This window comes from Cyprinus carpio, chromosome A12, assembly GCF_018340385.1.
Source record: "Cyprinus carpio isolate SPL01 chromosome A12, ASM1834038v1, whole genome shotgun sequence".
Classification (NCBI taxonomy): domain Eukaryota; kingdom Metazoa; phylum Chordata; class Actinopteri; order Cypriniformes; family Cyprinidae; genus Cyprinus; species Cyprinus carpio.
In genome coordinates this window covers 7,328,335-7,344,978 of record NC_056583.1, presented here as the reverse complement: position 1 = coordinate 7,344,978, position 16,644 = coordinate 7,328,335, and the positions used below count along the sequence as shown (strand labels likewise).

The 16,644-nt window shown below is 35.0% G+C and overlaps 1 protein-coding gene and 1 long non-coding RNA gene across 5 annotated transcripts in view; one reads left to right on the top strand and one right to left on the bottom strand.

Annotated features, from left to right (window-relative positions):
* LOC109110240 (glutamate receptor ionotropic, delta-1-like) overlaps positions 1-16,644 on the bottom strand; it is a 443,260-nt gene that overhangs the window by 206,983 nt on the left and 219,633 nt on the right. For all 3 annotated transcript variants that reach the window (XM_042767362.1, XM_042767361.1, XM_042767363.1), the window contains exon 3: positions 7,204-7,488. In XM_042767362.1, the coding sequence (XP_042623296.1) occupies positions 7,204-7,488 (285 nt within the window). The remainder of the gene's footprint in view (positions 1-7,203; positions 7,489-16,644) is intronic.
* LOC122146972 lies at positions 5,139-5,837 on the top strand. Of its 2 annotated transcripts, none has more exons than XR_006161310.1 (2): positions 5,139-5,314; positions 5,704-5,837. It is a non-coding gene; the product is annotated as an uncharacterized LOC122146972 (long non-coding RNA). The 2 variants fall into 2 exon arrangements; XR_006161311.1 differs by having other exon boundaries at positions 5,653-5,837.

Sequence of the window (16,644 nt, the reverse complement as noted above, 5' to 3'; positions counted from 1 at the left end):
CAAATGAGATGAAGACTGTACTCATAATATTTTTTTTTTCTTTTTATTATTAAAACACTTTTAATAGCTGCATATAATGTAATTTGCCATTGCTAAAATGATGTGACCCGCAGTGTTTTGCTGAACACTGGAAATAATCAGTGGCTGCCACTTCTATAGATACACTAGTAGCATAGTGTTTGGTGTGGCAAAGGACAAAAATTTGATAATAGAACAAACATTTTGTTGTAATTTACCAACAGAGGCAACAAGAGAATCAGTACCTGTATGGCCAAAGAAGCAGAAAAGGTCTGAAGCCAGAAGACAGAAAGGCCGACAAAGACAAATAAAACAGAGTAAACATTGCTAGGGTATGATAAATACACAAGGTGGAAAGATTTAAAGGGGTCATATGATGCGATTTCATATTTTCCTTTCTCTTTGGAGTATTACAATCTCTTGGTGAATAAAGAAAATCTGTGAAGTTGCAAAGACTAAACTCTTTTTATAAAATTATAAAATTAAACACTCATCCACGCCCCCACCCATGTGATATTTCAGTTTTTCTTTTTTAATAAATCTGCAAAAATGTCAACAATTCTGTGTTTTTCTGTCAATATGGGGTGCTGTGTGTACATTAATGAGAAAAAAATGAACAAATGATTTTAGCAAATTGCTGCAATATAACAAAGAGTGAAAAATTTAAGGGGGTCTGAATACTTTCCGTACCCACTGTATACACACATATAAACCCTCCAGTTTTCAACGCACTGTCGCAAAGGGATGCCATACCGTTCAAAAGAGTTGGGGCCACTTTTACTTGCAAATAACTCTTGAATGGAAAGAGATATTTTCAACAAAATCGGAATGCTATAACAGGGGAAAAAAACATGAAAATGGCTATAATTACGCAACCATTAGTCTGATTGACTTGAAAATCGGTATGTAGTGTTTTTGTCCAATGTGGATTAATTAATCTATCATTCATTATATATATATATACTGTATATATATATATATATATATATATATATATATATATATATATATATATATATATATATATATATATATATATATATATATATGAACAAACTACTTTTACAAACTAGTCCTAGGTTTTTTGCTCAACCTCAATAAAACCACTTTCCCTTTTGGATAGCTATAACAGGGTCATTTAGAAAATGGGAAATATGTCCAAACATGCCCAAAAGCCTATAAATCCTAAACAAAAAACTCTAAATTTCATGAAACTAAATGAGCACATATATGACGGATGATTCTGAACAAGCATGCAAAGTTTTATGGAGATCAGACCATAGGTGGTGCTATAACAGTCATAAAGAATAATATACAAAATATTTATATAGTAAATTACCTGCAGTTGCCAAAAATGCTCTTTTTAGTCCTTGATTTAACCCTCTGGAGTCAACTAATGTGGATACGCGTTTTGTGCCAAATTCTCCAGATAAGACCGAAAATAACTTAAATTACACTTTCAGTTTTGATTGTACATATAAAAGCAATACATCAAACAAATCTGTAAAGGGTCTTCTTTTATTTGTATACACACATAATAACAACAAAACTTTGTGCAATTATAAAATAAAGAAAAAAAAAACAGAGTATGCTGTCTGCTGCATTGGTTCTGCGTGATCTTCATTTAGAAATGCGTCATTAAAATGAACTGTAACTCAGAAAATACTCAACACAGAGACATGAGAGACAGATCTATAGAAAGCTTGACATGTCTACTTTTAACTTTAACTCTAAACTGAGCAAATCTTATCGAAAACAAATATTCTGTGTTAGAGTAATCCACATGAAAACAATGCGACGTCCAGTCTTTCACGTCTCTCTTCATTATATCTAATGCGACCACGCCCACGTGCCGAGCACGCTATAGATATTATAATGGTCCACGTGAAGCTTGCGGCGGGTAAATGCCCACTTCACAGCAAACAAAGCAGCGAGACTGTGCTTCACGTTTTTTAAATGTTACTGTAAATGTAAATGTTACTGAGAGGAATAAGACATAATTCACTTCAATAAGACCGCTGAGAGGAATAAGATTTGGATTACCTCAGAAAGAAGAATGAAGCTGCTTGACCCAGCAGAAATAAACATGAGTAAGTATTTTATTATTAATCTACTTGTATTAGTTTTCATATAACTTGTACACATTTTATTAGTTAGACTTTTTCCAAACTATAATTCCTAACTAAATGTATAATCAGGTGAAACATTATGAAGTTTCATTTACATCATCTTACGATATAAATACGATATAAAAGTAATACGAGTTATAATATTGCTAGCTTAATGTCAGTAAGAATGGTTAGACAAAACTTTACTGTGATAGGCTATTTTCTGTTCACAAATATAGCCATATATGTTTATAACTATATATATTGTATAGGCCCACATACAAAGCATGGTTGTGTTTTTAAGAATGTAAAAAATCCTCTTCACAAAAATATCCTCTCTTGTAAAAATATTTAACATGTTATACACCCCCATCATTGTTTTCAACAATCTAAGGTAAAAAAAAAAAAAAAAAAAAAAAAAAGTCTATCAAGTAAGCTGTAAATATCAGTGACAATAAATGTGTTATGTGGTAATTGTGTTCTTTTTTTCCTATAAATTACTAATAGTATCAGTGACCATAACAATAATGTTAATAATGCAGTTAATTTGCGTAAACAGCATGCTTACTTTTTTATTTCAGATAAATAATAACCTGTTTCAAAGCGAGCCAATGCAAATAAGCAGCCCACTCAAGAACCTGGAACACTCTTCAACTCTTCAAAAAAGTATGTCCTTCAGAGCACAAAAACAATATACATTTTGGAAATGCCAGGTATGTGATGTTCATTTATATATTTCAGCATGACACATGAGCCTGCATTTATTTGATTCAAAATACAGAAAGTTGCATTTGCTAAAGCAGTAATATTGAAAAAAATGTTTACTATTTAAAATAACTGCTTTCTATTTGAATATATAATTTAAAATTTAATTTATTCCTGTGATCCAATCTAAATTTTCAGCACCATTACTCCAGTCTTACTCCAAGTGTAATAATATACACTATACCATTCAAAAGCTGGGAGTCAGTGTATATATATAGTTATTTATATAAAGTTATTTTATGGGATAATTAAATATATTAAACTACAAACATAAAAATATATACATTTATTTTGTCCTCACATTCTTTCTTGTAACTCTTCCCTCTCAGTCACACACCTGGCTGAAAGGCTCATTATGCAGCTCATTATGCCGGCCTTTGTCTTCTCAGGTGTGAATCACACAAATATTCATGATCAATCACGCCTACTCGCATATGCCCTTTCTAAACAAAAAGTGTCTCAGAAAATTTAAATCAATCTGTTGTTTTCTGTGAGTGGGTAAACAAGATGATTTTCACATCATTTTGAAGCAAAAATTCTAGGCTACAAGCTCCAGGTTTGATGTAGTTTTTTACTAACCATGCATAAATGTTGTTTTCTCAAAAACACAATCATTTACATAAATGCTATTTACATATTATTGTAGCCCAGTTTGTACTGATTGCAGTGTTATTAGACTGTAGCCATGTATATGTTTATTTGCAACTGAAAAAAGCACAAAAGTCAGGAGATGTCATGTTATTATATGTATCATAAACAGTATAAAGTTAATGTAGAGTTTTAACTTGCATTTTGTGCATGGTGAGATTTGACTTTGGAAAATGGGTGTGTGTCATACTGTGTGGCATCAGTACATAGACTTTAATACTTCAGCTCTGAGATCTTAAGACGTTTACAGCACAGCTGCATTGAGGGTTGTGTTAGATAAAAAGCACACCAAAATGAAGCTTCTGGCTTTGTGCCTCAAACAAAGCAGCATTATCTGATTATTATTTAACAGGCAGATATATGATGGTGTAATCCAGATATTTATTTATTTAGATAAAGTCAGCTCTCTAGTTTAAATATATTGCCTGAATCTGTCTTTTGACCTGGAAATAGTCTCTCTCTCTCTCTCTCTCTCTCTCTCTCTCTCTCTCTCTCTCTCTCTCTCTCTCTTTCTCTCTGAAATTCTGAAAAAAAAGATATTACAGAATAAGGTGAAAAATTGAAAGAGAGAACCTAGAGGTAAATGTTATTGTTCAAAGATTGCACTTTCATATCTTAGAAAATTTAAAGGTGTTTTCAGCTATGTTTCATGCAAGTAATAACTTTATCTCAGATGTTTCTCAAAACATTCCTTGGAGGGATAAAGAATAAATGTTCAATGTGAAAATATTGTGTTATTAAATGAATCTGGATAACATAACTCAAATCATTCATTCTTTGAAGAATTTAATGAGAAATATTTCAGTCTATACTGAGATTTCTGAATTCTATCACAGACTCTGGCATCTGAGCACAGACACCTCTTTTTGAGAGATCACTTCTGAAAGTCAGAGACACGTGAGATGTCTGGGGTCTTTTCTTTTTCTTAGAGGAAAAAAAAGGGGAACAGGGGACTTAATGAATTGCAATCAAGTTCATGCAAAACCCAAACCATCATTCCTTTAGTATGGGTAAGTGTGTCTGTATACATTAGGTGGTTATAAAGATTGATTGATTAAGCAGGAAGGTGCAAATCAGTTATAATTAACAGTTGACAAGGTTTTTTTTTTTTTTTTTCAATTCATTTTTAAACATGGCATAAAGTACTTGGTAACTTAAAGCACTTGGTATTTTCAGAATCATTTGAATTACTTCATGCATCTAAACCAGGGATCTCCAACCCTGCTCCTGGAGAGCTACCATCCCGCAGACTTCAGTTCCGACCCTGCTCCAACACACCTGTCTGTAATTATCAAGTAGCCCTAAACACCTTGATCAGCTGGTTCAGGTGTGTTTGATTGGGGATGGAGCTGAAATCTGCAGGACAGTAGCTCTCCAGGAGCAGGGTTGGAGACCCCTGCTTTAGATATTCTATTAACTAGAAGGAACTTTGCAACTGTCCGACTCTGTTCCATGTTTTGTGTTCTGCTCCCCTCTTGTTCCATGTCCCTAATTTGTTTTTTCCTGTTCCTGTCCCCGTTTAGTTCTAATTGTTCCAGGTGTTTCTTATTATTAGTTATCCTCCTCTCCTGTCTGCCCCTCCTTATCTGCCTTATTTGAGTTCTAGCTCGATCTGTTCTATCTTGTTTGGTATTGTGAACGCCTTTGAATGTCATCACCCCCCCATTATGTGTGTGTTCCTGGTTATCCTTGGTTCATTAAAGACTGTTGATGGTTCTCCTGCGGCTCCTTGCTCAAACACAATAGAAGTGTGACCGCAACAACATGTCATGACGGTATTAAGCAGTCTACTAATACTTTAATGATTGATAGCTGACATGTAACTGCAAAGTTAGTGGAATGTATAGGCTATTAAATAGATTATGGGTTATGAAGTGGATTTAAGGAGGTTTTTCGTGTTTGGTTCCTAAACTCTGGAACAGCCTTCCTGATAACATCAGGGGTCCAGACACACTTGCTATGTTTAAATCTAGATTAAAGACGCATCTTTTTAGCCAAGCATTCACAGAATGTATCTCATAACCTTGTATTTCAGTTATATCTGATCAAATGCACTTTATCATTCTTTGCTTTGTTTGAATAAATTATATATTTTTTTTCTTGATTTGAACAGCTGCTATGCCAATTTTTCTCTATTTGCTTCTCTGTTTCTGCCATGGGATAGACGTTCCTTACAAAGATCTAAAGTGACTGAACATGTGAGAAGAGATGATGCCAACCCCTCAGAGGTTCTCAGATGATGACAACCCTAACATACTGTTATAGTGTTAGTTAATTAAATATAGTTAATTAAATGTATGTAAAGTTCCTGCAACGGATTATTTTTGTTGTGTGCTTCTCTCCACGCCTCCACAGACACCGATAGACTAACGTTACAGACGAGAGCACAACAAAACTAATCTATCAAATTTTGCTATAAGTTTAATTGCAACAATCATTGACGTTAGTGTTCCCCATTTGTTTGAATACATATAATTAACTAACTGCATGTTTTTTTTTTTAATTGTACATTCCTGCTATATGGACATCACCTTGACATAGTCACCACTTACTCCTAAATATAATGTAGAACGTTACATTTTCTGTGAAGCTGCTTTGCAACGATTCGTATTATAAAAAGCACCATAAAAATAAACATGAAATGAATTGAACTTTCAAAATTGAATGTTACCTCAAATACCTACAATTGCTGTTTAGATGAAGGGGGGAAAAAATATTGCCCAGTCTGAAAAATGTCTGAAAAAATTTTGTTTTATGTCTTGTAACTAGAAGTTATTTCCTTGAGCAGGGGCACACAAAGTGATTCACACAGGGCAAGTGTACACAGGTTTATGTGCCCTTCTCATGTTATTGTACTGACCACCCATATGGACACTTGAGAGAGAAAAAAAAAAAAAAAAATGAGTTCCTTGTTTCTACTTAACCGCTAACGTCTTATGATCAAAGTATCAAACAAATGGCATTTCTGAATGTATTCCACATACTAGTATTCCTTTCTAAAGTTCAGACCTGTGCAGCTGCTCTGAATGGATGAGTTCTAACATCTCTTACTCTCTCATTGCCACTTTCATGGCTGTAAAGTAAAATCAAGGTTTGTAAAGCAGTCATCTGAACTAGTTCTTCATGCTGCACTTGTGTGGAGCCCTTACAAGCCAATCTATAATACTTCAAGAGAACACTGCACGCTGATTCAGAATGCTCATGTTGGCCTAAAACAGGAAAATGTCATGTTTTTCCACCATTTATTCAATTAATATACTACAATATTATAATTTATAGTCTTAAAGTATTATTTTGATTGTAAAGCATCTACTGTATACATAGTATTTATTGTACTTTATGTCTTTAATTTGCTCTGAACTTAATATAAAATTCTAATTTAATTAACTTATTAAATTAATTAAAAATAAGTACACAAACTAAATCTTTATGCAAATGAGCAGCAAGCAATGCTACTACAAAAACCAACAGCTCAGAGACTCCAACAAATTAATCAGTTAGTGTAAACACAGCTTTAACCAAATTACTAATTATCACATGGAATCACACCTCAACAAATACTCAATATTAACTGTTCATCAGAATGTAACCTGTAACTTTTGTTTGTATTTATTTTTTTTCTCCCAAAAGCAGGATTTTATCTGTCTTGCAATCAGTCACTCACCATAGTCACTGTCATAGAAGATGATGAACTTCTGCCAGTGCAGTTCACCAACTAATGTCAACATGACATCACTTAGACGGACAGGAGGCCGTGCTGCAAGGGTGTACCGCTCTCCATCGGGGCTTGGATTGAGTTGGCATGCGGTGCGAGGTGATCCTTCAGCGTTACGCTGGATGTAAAGGTGTGGTATGTGCATGGCATCTGTCAGGGACTGCAGAGCACTGGCCGAGGCGCAGCCTGTAGATGTGACCAAGGCCAGGATCCCCTGTGTCATCAGTTCACATGCTGCAAAATGACAGAAAAGAGGAAAAACTGATGAGCTTGGGTAGTTTAGCAAGAGCCAAAGAATTGTCTTAGCAGAAACAATGACATCAAAACACTCACAAGGTTCTGCTGTTAATAATGTTGAAATACAGCATGGCTGTTAGAATATAGTTTATAACAAAGTATAAGAAACAGATAACAAAAAAAATTAAAATTGTGTTCCTGTAGAGTGGCTACCTTCCCTTTATCGCCTTATTTGCAGCAAAGAGCAGTTCACATAAATTATTCCACACATATTTAGTTATTTAATATAAAAGAGGGCAAGCATGGACAGACATTATTTTTTTTGAAGAAGTTATTAATTTATTAATTTTTGATTATTAATTTTTGATGAGTAAGAGGTCTATTCGCTAAAACGTGGCTTTAGAAATAATTTGGTTATGTTCTGGCAGCTCCTGCAAATACATTTTGTGCCTGGCTAAAATCATTTTAAATGGAGGATCCCCAAAATTACAACCATTTTTGGTGGATGGAAATAAATACACATGAATTGAAGAAGAAATCGAATCCATATCTAGAGACCAGTATATTAACCACCCACAACGCCCTGTAACAGTTTTTCATGGACAAATGACTCTCACAATCATTAAAACAAAAACAGAAAACAATAATTTCATAGTTTTAGCAATTCACATTTAGATAGTATATGTGGCATTTCTCTGGTGACTTTTTTATTTTTAATTTAACAATTTGAAAAATCAGAACCACATCAGCATTGGAAAGCAATGAAGCAATGAAACTCAGTTCTGTCTTTGTTTCATAATGTCCAGTCAATGCACACTAAAACTAAAGTTGCATAAGTTAACTGAGAATTTAGGTATATAAACAACATAACGTAACAGGCATAAGTAGAACTCGGAAGTATAATAGTAGAAATGTGTAAGTCGGTGAAGATTTTGTACTAGAACAAAATTATGGTCAAGCAACGGCACAACTTGATTCAGTAATATTCAGCATATTTTCAGATATTTTCATTTAATTCCATTAAGCTCCAAATAAAAAGAGGAAATATACAAATGAGATGAAGTACCTTTAATGTGTAAACTGGTTTTTAATTTAACCACATGGTTATATAACATGCAGTAATTTATATTATCTTTGAATTCCCTGCAAAGATAACTATGTTGTGATCAATACTGTTAGTGTGATAGAAAATATTTGTACCATCACGATTTTGTTCATACCAACCAACCCTAGGCAGAACTCTCTTTGTGCTGATTATGAAAAAGCCCGTTTTCTAATTTTGCAGTAATCTTAAACCCACTTCATTCAACCAGTAATTAATTTTTTAGATTAAAATCTAGAATCTAAAAATCTAAAATCTTTTTTTTTTTTCTTTAAGGACACTACTTCAACATGGTTTTAATGCTTAATTGTTGACACAATATAAAGGGACAAACTCATTGTCTGCCTTTGTATTAATCAAGGCCAACCGAGTTTTAATTTGACCTCGTATTGACCTTTTCTTTTCTTTTTTTTCTGTAAAGTGAGATTAGTCACAAAAAAAGAAACATTTTTATTGACAATACATTTAAATAACAAAAATAAAATAAAATTAATTAATAAAAAAAATAAAGCCCAAAACAATTGTTTTAACATCTGAAATAAGATATGTGCATTTTATTTATTTTATTCTGCTATGGAAGCCATGCCAAGAAACAAGCTCCATTTGGACAAAAAAAAAAAAAATAAATAATATATATATATATATATATATATATATAGCCTCTTTGCAAAATAACAAGTATCATACAATCGTACACATAGCGTTGAGAAGTCATTATGTCTAAAATGTTATTCTTATATTGTCAGTCCCAAAAGTAATGTGGTCCTTGAGGCTGAGACCCAGCAAATGGCTCAAACTCCAATTAGAGTCTAATCAGTTGTCTAGACTGCCCTTTAATGTATTACTGCAATAGCTCCAATATTGCTGGTGGTGTATATTCTTTCTCTTGTAACTGGTAACCCCAAAACTTTGGCTTTACAGTGATGCATTTTTTTTTTTTTTTTAAGACTTAAAGGTTGCAGCCTTTTCAAGGATAGACTGGTTGTCATCTTCGTAATTATATTATTAAACTAAAACATTAAGATAAAACATTCAGTTTCTGTTCTCTAAAACACAATTTAAAACTCATTTTGCCTCAGAAAACTAATTCTTAGTAAAACATGATGTTCAATGAGAATAGGGCAGGACTTGATTTTTTTATCCATTTGGAAATCATTGGACCATGAAAACTGGCCATTCGATACCAGAAAGGAGGCAGTCGGTTGCACAGAAAGGGCTGAAAACGAGGGATTTGTAGCTTTGGCTGAAAAGTAAAGTAGTTTTAGAGGCAAAGTCATTACATTGATGAAATATTACAAAGACAAACGTATTTATTTATTTATTTATTTATTCCTTTGGAATAAGATGCACTGATGCATTGAGCACAATAAGATAACGGAAGGTGTAATAAGAAATAAAATACGCTGGATTTGGATTCCGTGCTGTTCAGTGATTCTAGAGAAGCATCTAGAAGAGACAGAGTTTGATTTTTGTAAAACACAAACCTCTCTAACAGCATGGAGGGAAAAGAAAGAAAAATGTAATACAATGCTGATCAATAGATGGATGCCTCTCAGAGAAACTCGGTTCTTAGTGGAGAGATATTGAAATGTCATTTTGAGGCACAGGCTAGAGAAGAAATCATGGCAGATAATCAACTTGCAGAGACTATTGACGTAATAAATACTAAACAACACTGAGAGCTCATTAAGTGCAAGTCTGCAATGCCACTAAAAATCAAACTTTAAAAATTAACTTGGTGTTACGGTTATGGACTTTTTGTTGTTTCTTTCTTCCTGTTCACCTGCCCTGTGTAGAGTCCTAATTTATTTCTATGTTTCAGGTGTGTCTTTTTTCTTTACCCAGTATTTATTCTCCCTGTTCCATTCAGTTCTCTGCTAGTTATTTGCTTTAACATTGTGTGTGCTATGTTCGCTATTGCAATTCTCCTGTGTGTATCCCTTGTAGCTTTATTTTTTCAAAAAATATGTTTGGATAATATTCCTTCATCATGTGCTTTAAATAGCACAACATGTTACACTTAGCTTCAATGCATTATTTTTATTTATTCATTCAGATAACAGAAAATGTTACAATGCATAATATGCTGAATGTATCTCTCAGATGTATTTAATATTTTAAAATTAAGCTCATTAGACTAAAGTACATTCAGTAGCTTTTGAGTTGACTAAACGTAAATAATTATGTGTATTTTTCCACGATGTGAGCATGTTTTATGAAGTTGCAAGCAATAAAGTGAAATAAATGACGCATCCATATATTTTCATATGGCTCTGGGGGTGACATCACGTACAAAAACGCACTCAAGTTTAGTCAAAGCCCCAAACTTGTACACTCTGTTTTAGAGGGACTACTCAGCACTTTTTAAAGAGGTGATCAAAACCATTACATTCATTAAAAATCTGTATGTTCTAAGCTGTTAAAATGATACCTATATTTTTATAATTATCATTACAGTTATCATTATTGGTGTGAACGGCACTAACTCCCTTACAGTACAAAGAATGTGCTGTCTCTCAGCCTCCTGCAACTCAGTGGGGAGTGAAGAAAATAAATGGAACAACACAACTCTTTACCTAGCTTGGGGTATTTTTTATTTTTTTTTTATTTACCTAGGTTACCTAGCTTTTGTTTGCAAAAATCCATAAAGGATAAGGCTCACTGATAAGGCCTGCTATTCACCAATCACTAATCCTTTTAAGGGATTTTAGGGACAAAAGCAGGACAGGAATGCAGGAAACAAGACAGAAGTGAATGCATCCCCAAAGAAACACCATAAACTGAAGCATATTTAGCAGCAATTGCCCACACATACATCTTAAATGTTGCTGGGGCCGGGCCTGCAGGAAAACATTAAGGGCAGTAAACTGGATTCAAACTGCACTCTCAATTAAAATTACAAACACTCAGAAGCATAGAGTATATTGCATTCAAAATGGCCTCAATGATTTCTGGCGAAAGACCAGAAGTAATTGAAAAGCCCCATCCAAAGACCAAACTGACGGAAGTTTCCACATTTCATGTGCAAATAACTAGCAGAGAACTGAATGGAACAGGGGGATGTCACATGGGCCCCCCAGGCCTGCAAAAGTAGATCTACTCTGATTGGGATCTACCAAGGAGGCTCCTCCAGGAGAGACACCAGATTCAAGAACCAAATGTGTGACAGAAAAACAGGTTCTACCAACAGAAGATGCACTCTTTTTTTCTCCCACTCTTGCAATTATTAGCAGAAGAAGACTTATTAGTGGAAATGAATACATGTGGACCCTCGTGCAAGCATGAGCCAGACTGTCCATCCCTAAAGGCAACTGAAGAGATATAGAGAACCAAATTGGGTGCTGGGTCATTCAGCAGAACAGATTTACCTCTGCCCCTCTGAAACTCAGACCCACAATCTGAGGATGCAACCTCCATTCTCCAGGTCTCAACCCATGCCTCGAGACAATATCTGCTCCCAGATTCAATTGACCTGGCATGTGCACTGACCTTATCGACAGAAACTTATTCTATACCCAAAGCAGAATGTGCCACGCTAAGCTCTACATGTGCCATGAATGTATTCTCCCTTGACGGTTTATGTATAAGACAATCTACCTGTTGTCTGGTCTAATGTCTACATGACAGCTTTGAATATCTGGAAGGAAGTGAGTCAAAGCCAGAAATACCACCATCATCTCAAGCCAATTCTTATGCCACGTAAATGATCACCCCTCAGATTCTGTAGACTGGGCAACCATTGAAAACTGTATCCCAACCTTTTGACAGCATGTCAGTTATAATCATCTCACAGTGACAGACCTTGGGGTTGTTTCCATTGTAACAGAGTCTGATAGCATCTGTGCGTAACCCTTAGTAAGGTTCAAAGGGGCAGGGACAAATTCCTTAGCTATCCACCCACCAGTAAAATAGTCCCATAAGAATCAGGTGTAATGGTACACGAAGCCACTGCCATGAGATCCAAAAGTCTCAATGAAACAGACCTACAGGAATGTTTTGCCCTGTCCTGAATGTAAAGGAAAAGGACATAAGCTGTAGACAAATGTGTATGCATCATGCATAAGTTCAGTTTGTCTGCCAGAAATTCTTTCATTCATTTGCCTCAGCAACAAAACACTCATCTGATGATAATGCTAAAAGACACCAAAGCCTCAGACTGAGCCAAAATCAGCTAATAATTGAAGTAATCCAAGACACATTTATTCTGGAGTCTTCACTTTGTGAAGGTACAAGGGGCTTAGGCAAGAACAAAAAGAAGAACCTAGAATTGATAAGCTTTGCCCCTAAAAGCAAATCCTGTGATCTTGCATAATCATTGTCCTTCTTTGGTGTCACAAAAAGCCGGGCCTCCTAGCAACCATCACGGGGAGTATGTTGAAATGATGAGGGCAGTGCTCCTGTACTCCAAAGGCTTTGTTGTATGATGTGTAACCGAGTAAACTATGAACTGTTGTTGTCTGAAACACATCAAAACTCATAGAGCAGAATCTCAATGAAAGCGATAAAAGGCAGATATGCTTTATCGGTCTGACACAGTTCTTCAAAATTAGCCTGTCCCAAAATAGGCACAATGACTTGTAGTCATGTTAGCTCCAAAGGCATTATTGTGTGGAGCTTGAGTGAGAAAATTAATTCATTCAAATTAACAGTTGTCATCCAAAACATGGAACACAAAGCAACTGACTGAACAAAAACTAGGACAAAGGCAGATAAGCTTAAACAGTCTGAAATTGTTTTCTGATTTACCCTGTGCCTACATGGCACAGTAGCATGGAGCATGAACAATTAAATGCTGATCAAAATTGCAAATCTGAACTTTTGTCACAGTGGAAATGACAAAGAATAATCAGCCATGAAGTGACCAACTGCACATGCCGAATGTTTGGTAGCTAGAAACCTCCCTAAAATCTATGACCAGTCTAATTTCCTTGAATAGGCAAGGCCCTGTCCATGACTGAACTCCTCAGAGTCCAAAGCAGGAGTAGACAGTAACATAAACATTGCAAGCTACTGGTCTTGAATACAACACCTTGCATGCAAACACCACAATAAATGCATACATACATACATACATACACTGCATGTGGTACAGTGTAGAGCAAGTGAAAAATAAAAACTGACTGCTCACTCTCCATAACCTAGACCTTAACATTGGATCCCTAGGACCCTAGCTCATGCGATGTTTCAGCAACTGCAGAACAAGCGAGCTGGGATGACTAGTTTTCCTTCTTTCTTCTTCTTCTTCTTCTTCTTCTTCAAAAAGGCTAGCCTTGGATAAACAAATACGCACAATCTTTCACTTAATAAAATGCTGTGAGGTTTACGTTTGGTTTTAGTAGAAAACGTGTGTGCATAAGCAAAATCTATTGTTTGTATTCGAACAAACACTTTTAGGCAGAAATGCAAAGTTGAGGTCCCATGTTACAGTTTTGTTTGTAGTAATTGTAATGTAATGATCAACACCTTTCATTTTAAGAGGATTAATTAATTAAAAAAAAAATTGATCCATAAAGTTATTTATTTTGTGAAGTTTATCCAGGTTTTGGTCTTTGAAATTATGCATTGAGAATCCATCAGTCTGTGTGCTTAAGTTCTGCAAACTTATTAAATACATCTGTTCAGTGAACTAGCAAAATGCTCCATCAATAAGGCAGCAGTCATTTGAAAAATGAAGAACAATTTGAAGAGCTAAATGGTCCAAGGAGAATGACATATGCTTGCTGTTTGGGCATGAAGAGGCAAAAAGAGAGTGTGAAGAATTTTATAGTTCAGTCACATCGTATATGTACTGTGCAGAGGAAAATTATGTATTGCAAGGAGTGAAAAGATTATTCTTTTTTTTGCCTTCATGTTAGAGATGGATGAGTTCCTCTAAAGCTGTAGACCAACTCACTTTTTTTTCTGTCTCATTTTTAAAGGGGTCATATGATGCGATTTCAATTTTTTCCTTTCTCTTTGGAGTGCTACAAGCTCTTGGTGCATAAAGAACAAGGACTGTTTCCTGTGAAAGTAGCCTACAATGCCCGTGTCTATTTCTGTAAAGTGGGGCAATTGCAACTTTGCAAGGACAGTCTGGCGCTTCTGACACACGGTCTGTAAGTACGTTTTCATATGTAAAGGATTTGCCACTTATGATTAAAACACAAGTTTTGAGCAGTGTAGAGTGACTGTTAGAGCTTGTTGTTTTTTGACGTTTCTCGATCACAAATGCAGACATGGTTTCATGTTTACGCAGCATGATATGCAACACAATGTGTAAAAAGACAGTAAAAGTCATTATAATCAGTAATTATGTCCCCACTGGATGCAACAAATGCCTCGTTTGTAATGTATTTTATTGGTTTTGTTTCATCATGCTGGGACACATGGCATCACAGTGTTACATTGGGCATAACATTTCCATCACATGCTTGAGGCATTTGGCCAATCACAACACACTTGGTAACTGGCAAGTCAGCGTACACCTCGCTTTTCAGAATGATGAGCTTTGTAAAAATCAATGCGCTTCAGAAAGACGGGGCATAGAGGAGAAACAACAATGTGCAGCAGTGGTTCCCAATCCTGGTTCTGGAGAACCCCAACAATCAAAATCTTTAATAGATTTGACAAACAATAGACCAACAAAAACACTTATTTTGAAAGTCCAATATAGACATTCAACTATCTATATGTAGATAATATCTAACGTGGCTCACAAAACAATATAAGACAGACATTTATCAATTTAATAAAAGCAAAATAAAACAAATTTTACATTACACAAAATTTACTCAAAATATAGGAAAAATCTGATGTGCATAATTATTTGACATAACTAACAGTAAAGTTTAAAACTGGCACAAGTAGCAACATTTTCGCTAGGCTGATATATTGGACAATCAAAACTTTTTTTTTTTTTTTTTTTTTTTTTTTTACAATACTTTTGGCATTTATTGCCTTCATTGAAGTAAATCCTTTTAAATATCCCTGCTTCATTTCACTAAGATAGCTCATCCGTATCCACGGAGGTATTACTGATGCTGATACATAGACACAGCAAATCAAAAGACTCCTTTTTTTAATTTGCTTCCTTTTTTTCTTACACTTATTTCTGTCTCTCATATTCAAATCTCCTTCACGGAACAGTTGCCACTACTCTGATTGCGGTGAGAGTGAATGGCCATGTGAATAGCAAGCTCTAAATGCTAATATGATGCTGAGATGAAACATCATTCTGGTGTCTGCCAGGATATGCCATCTACCGTGTTGAGTTTCTTCAGTTGGTGTGGGCAGTGGAAGAGGGGACGGCAACACCTGCAAATTCAAATCAAAGGCACACATGGCCACAATGTGGTGAGATGATGAGTCTTACCACACAAAGGCACAGATTATTTGGATAAAAGAGTCTGAGACAGCCCTGAGCAGACACATTGTGAATAAGGGATCACAAAGAGCTGAGATAGTTGGCCCTCAACCTCCATGTCAATACACAGCCCTAATTTAGGGTATTAATTACATCAGCGGCACAGTGGGGTTACAAAAGTAAGTTCTAAATCATATCTTTGTGCTTCCCTTTGAGGCTAATGTGTTCGTCATCTTCATGTCTCTATAGTGCAGTTATAAGGGAATAATGAAGACAGTCATTGCTCTACAGTGTAAGCATTTGCAAATATAATGTGAGCTAATGTGATTGGCTGCTCTTTGTTGCTTTCCATCCAAGTTGTCACTAGTAAATGTGCAAAAAAACATCTTTAATTGTTGTGTCACACCTCACATCGAGAGTTTTAAAAGTAAAAAACTTAAAATCAAAAAAACTTAATCAAAAGAATCTTTATAAAGACAAAAACAATACAAACAAAAAGAACCAATTTAACTTAAAGAAAAAACTAAAGAGACTGTTTCATTGTGTTGTGCTCTATCTACATCTTGTTATTTTTGTTTGTTTGTTTTTTGTTTTTTGAAAGCAAATTACATCATGTCTCTATTGAAAATTAAGGTATACTACATGCATACTAAGTAGATCATACAGTACTGTTTGGTCCAGTTAAGTCACTTATTAAATATTTATGATA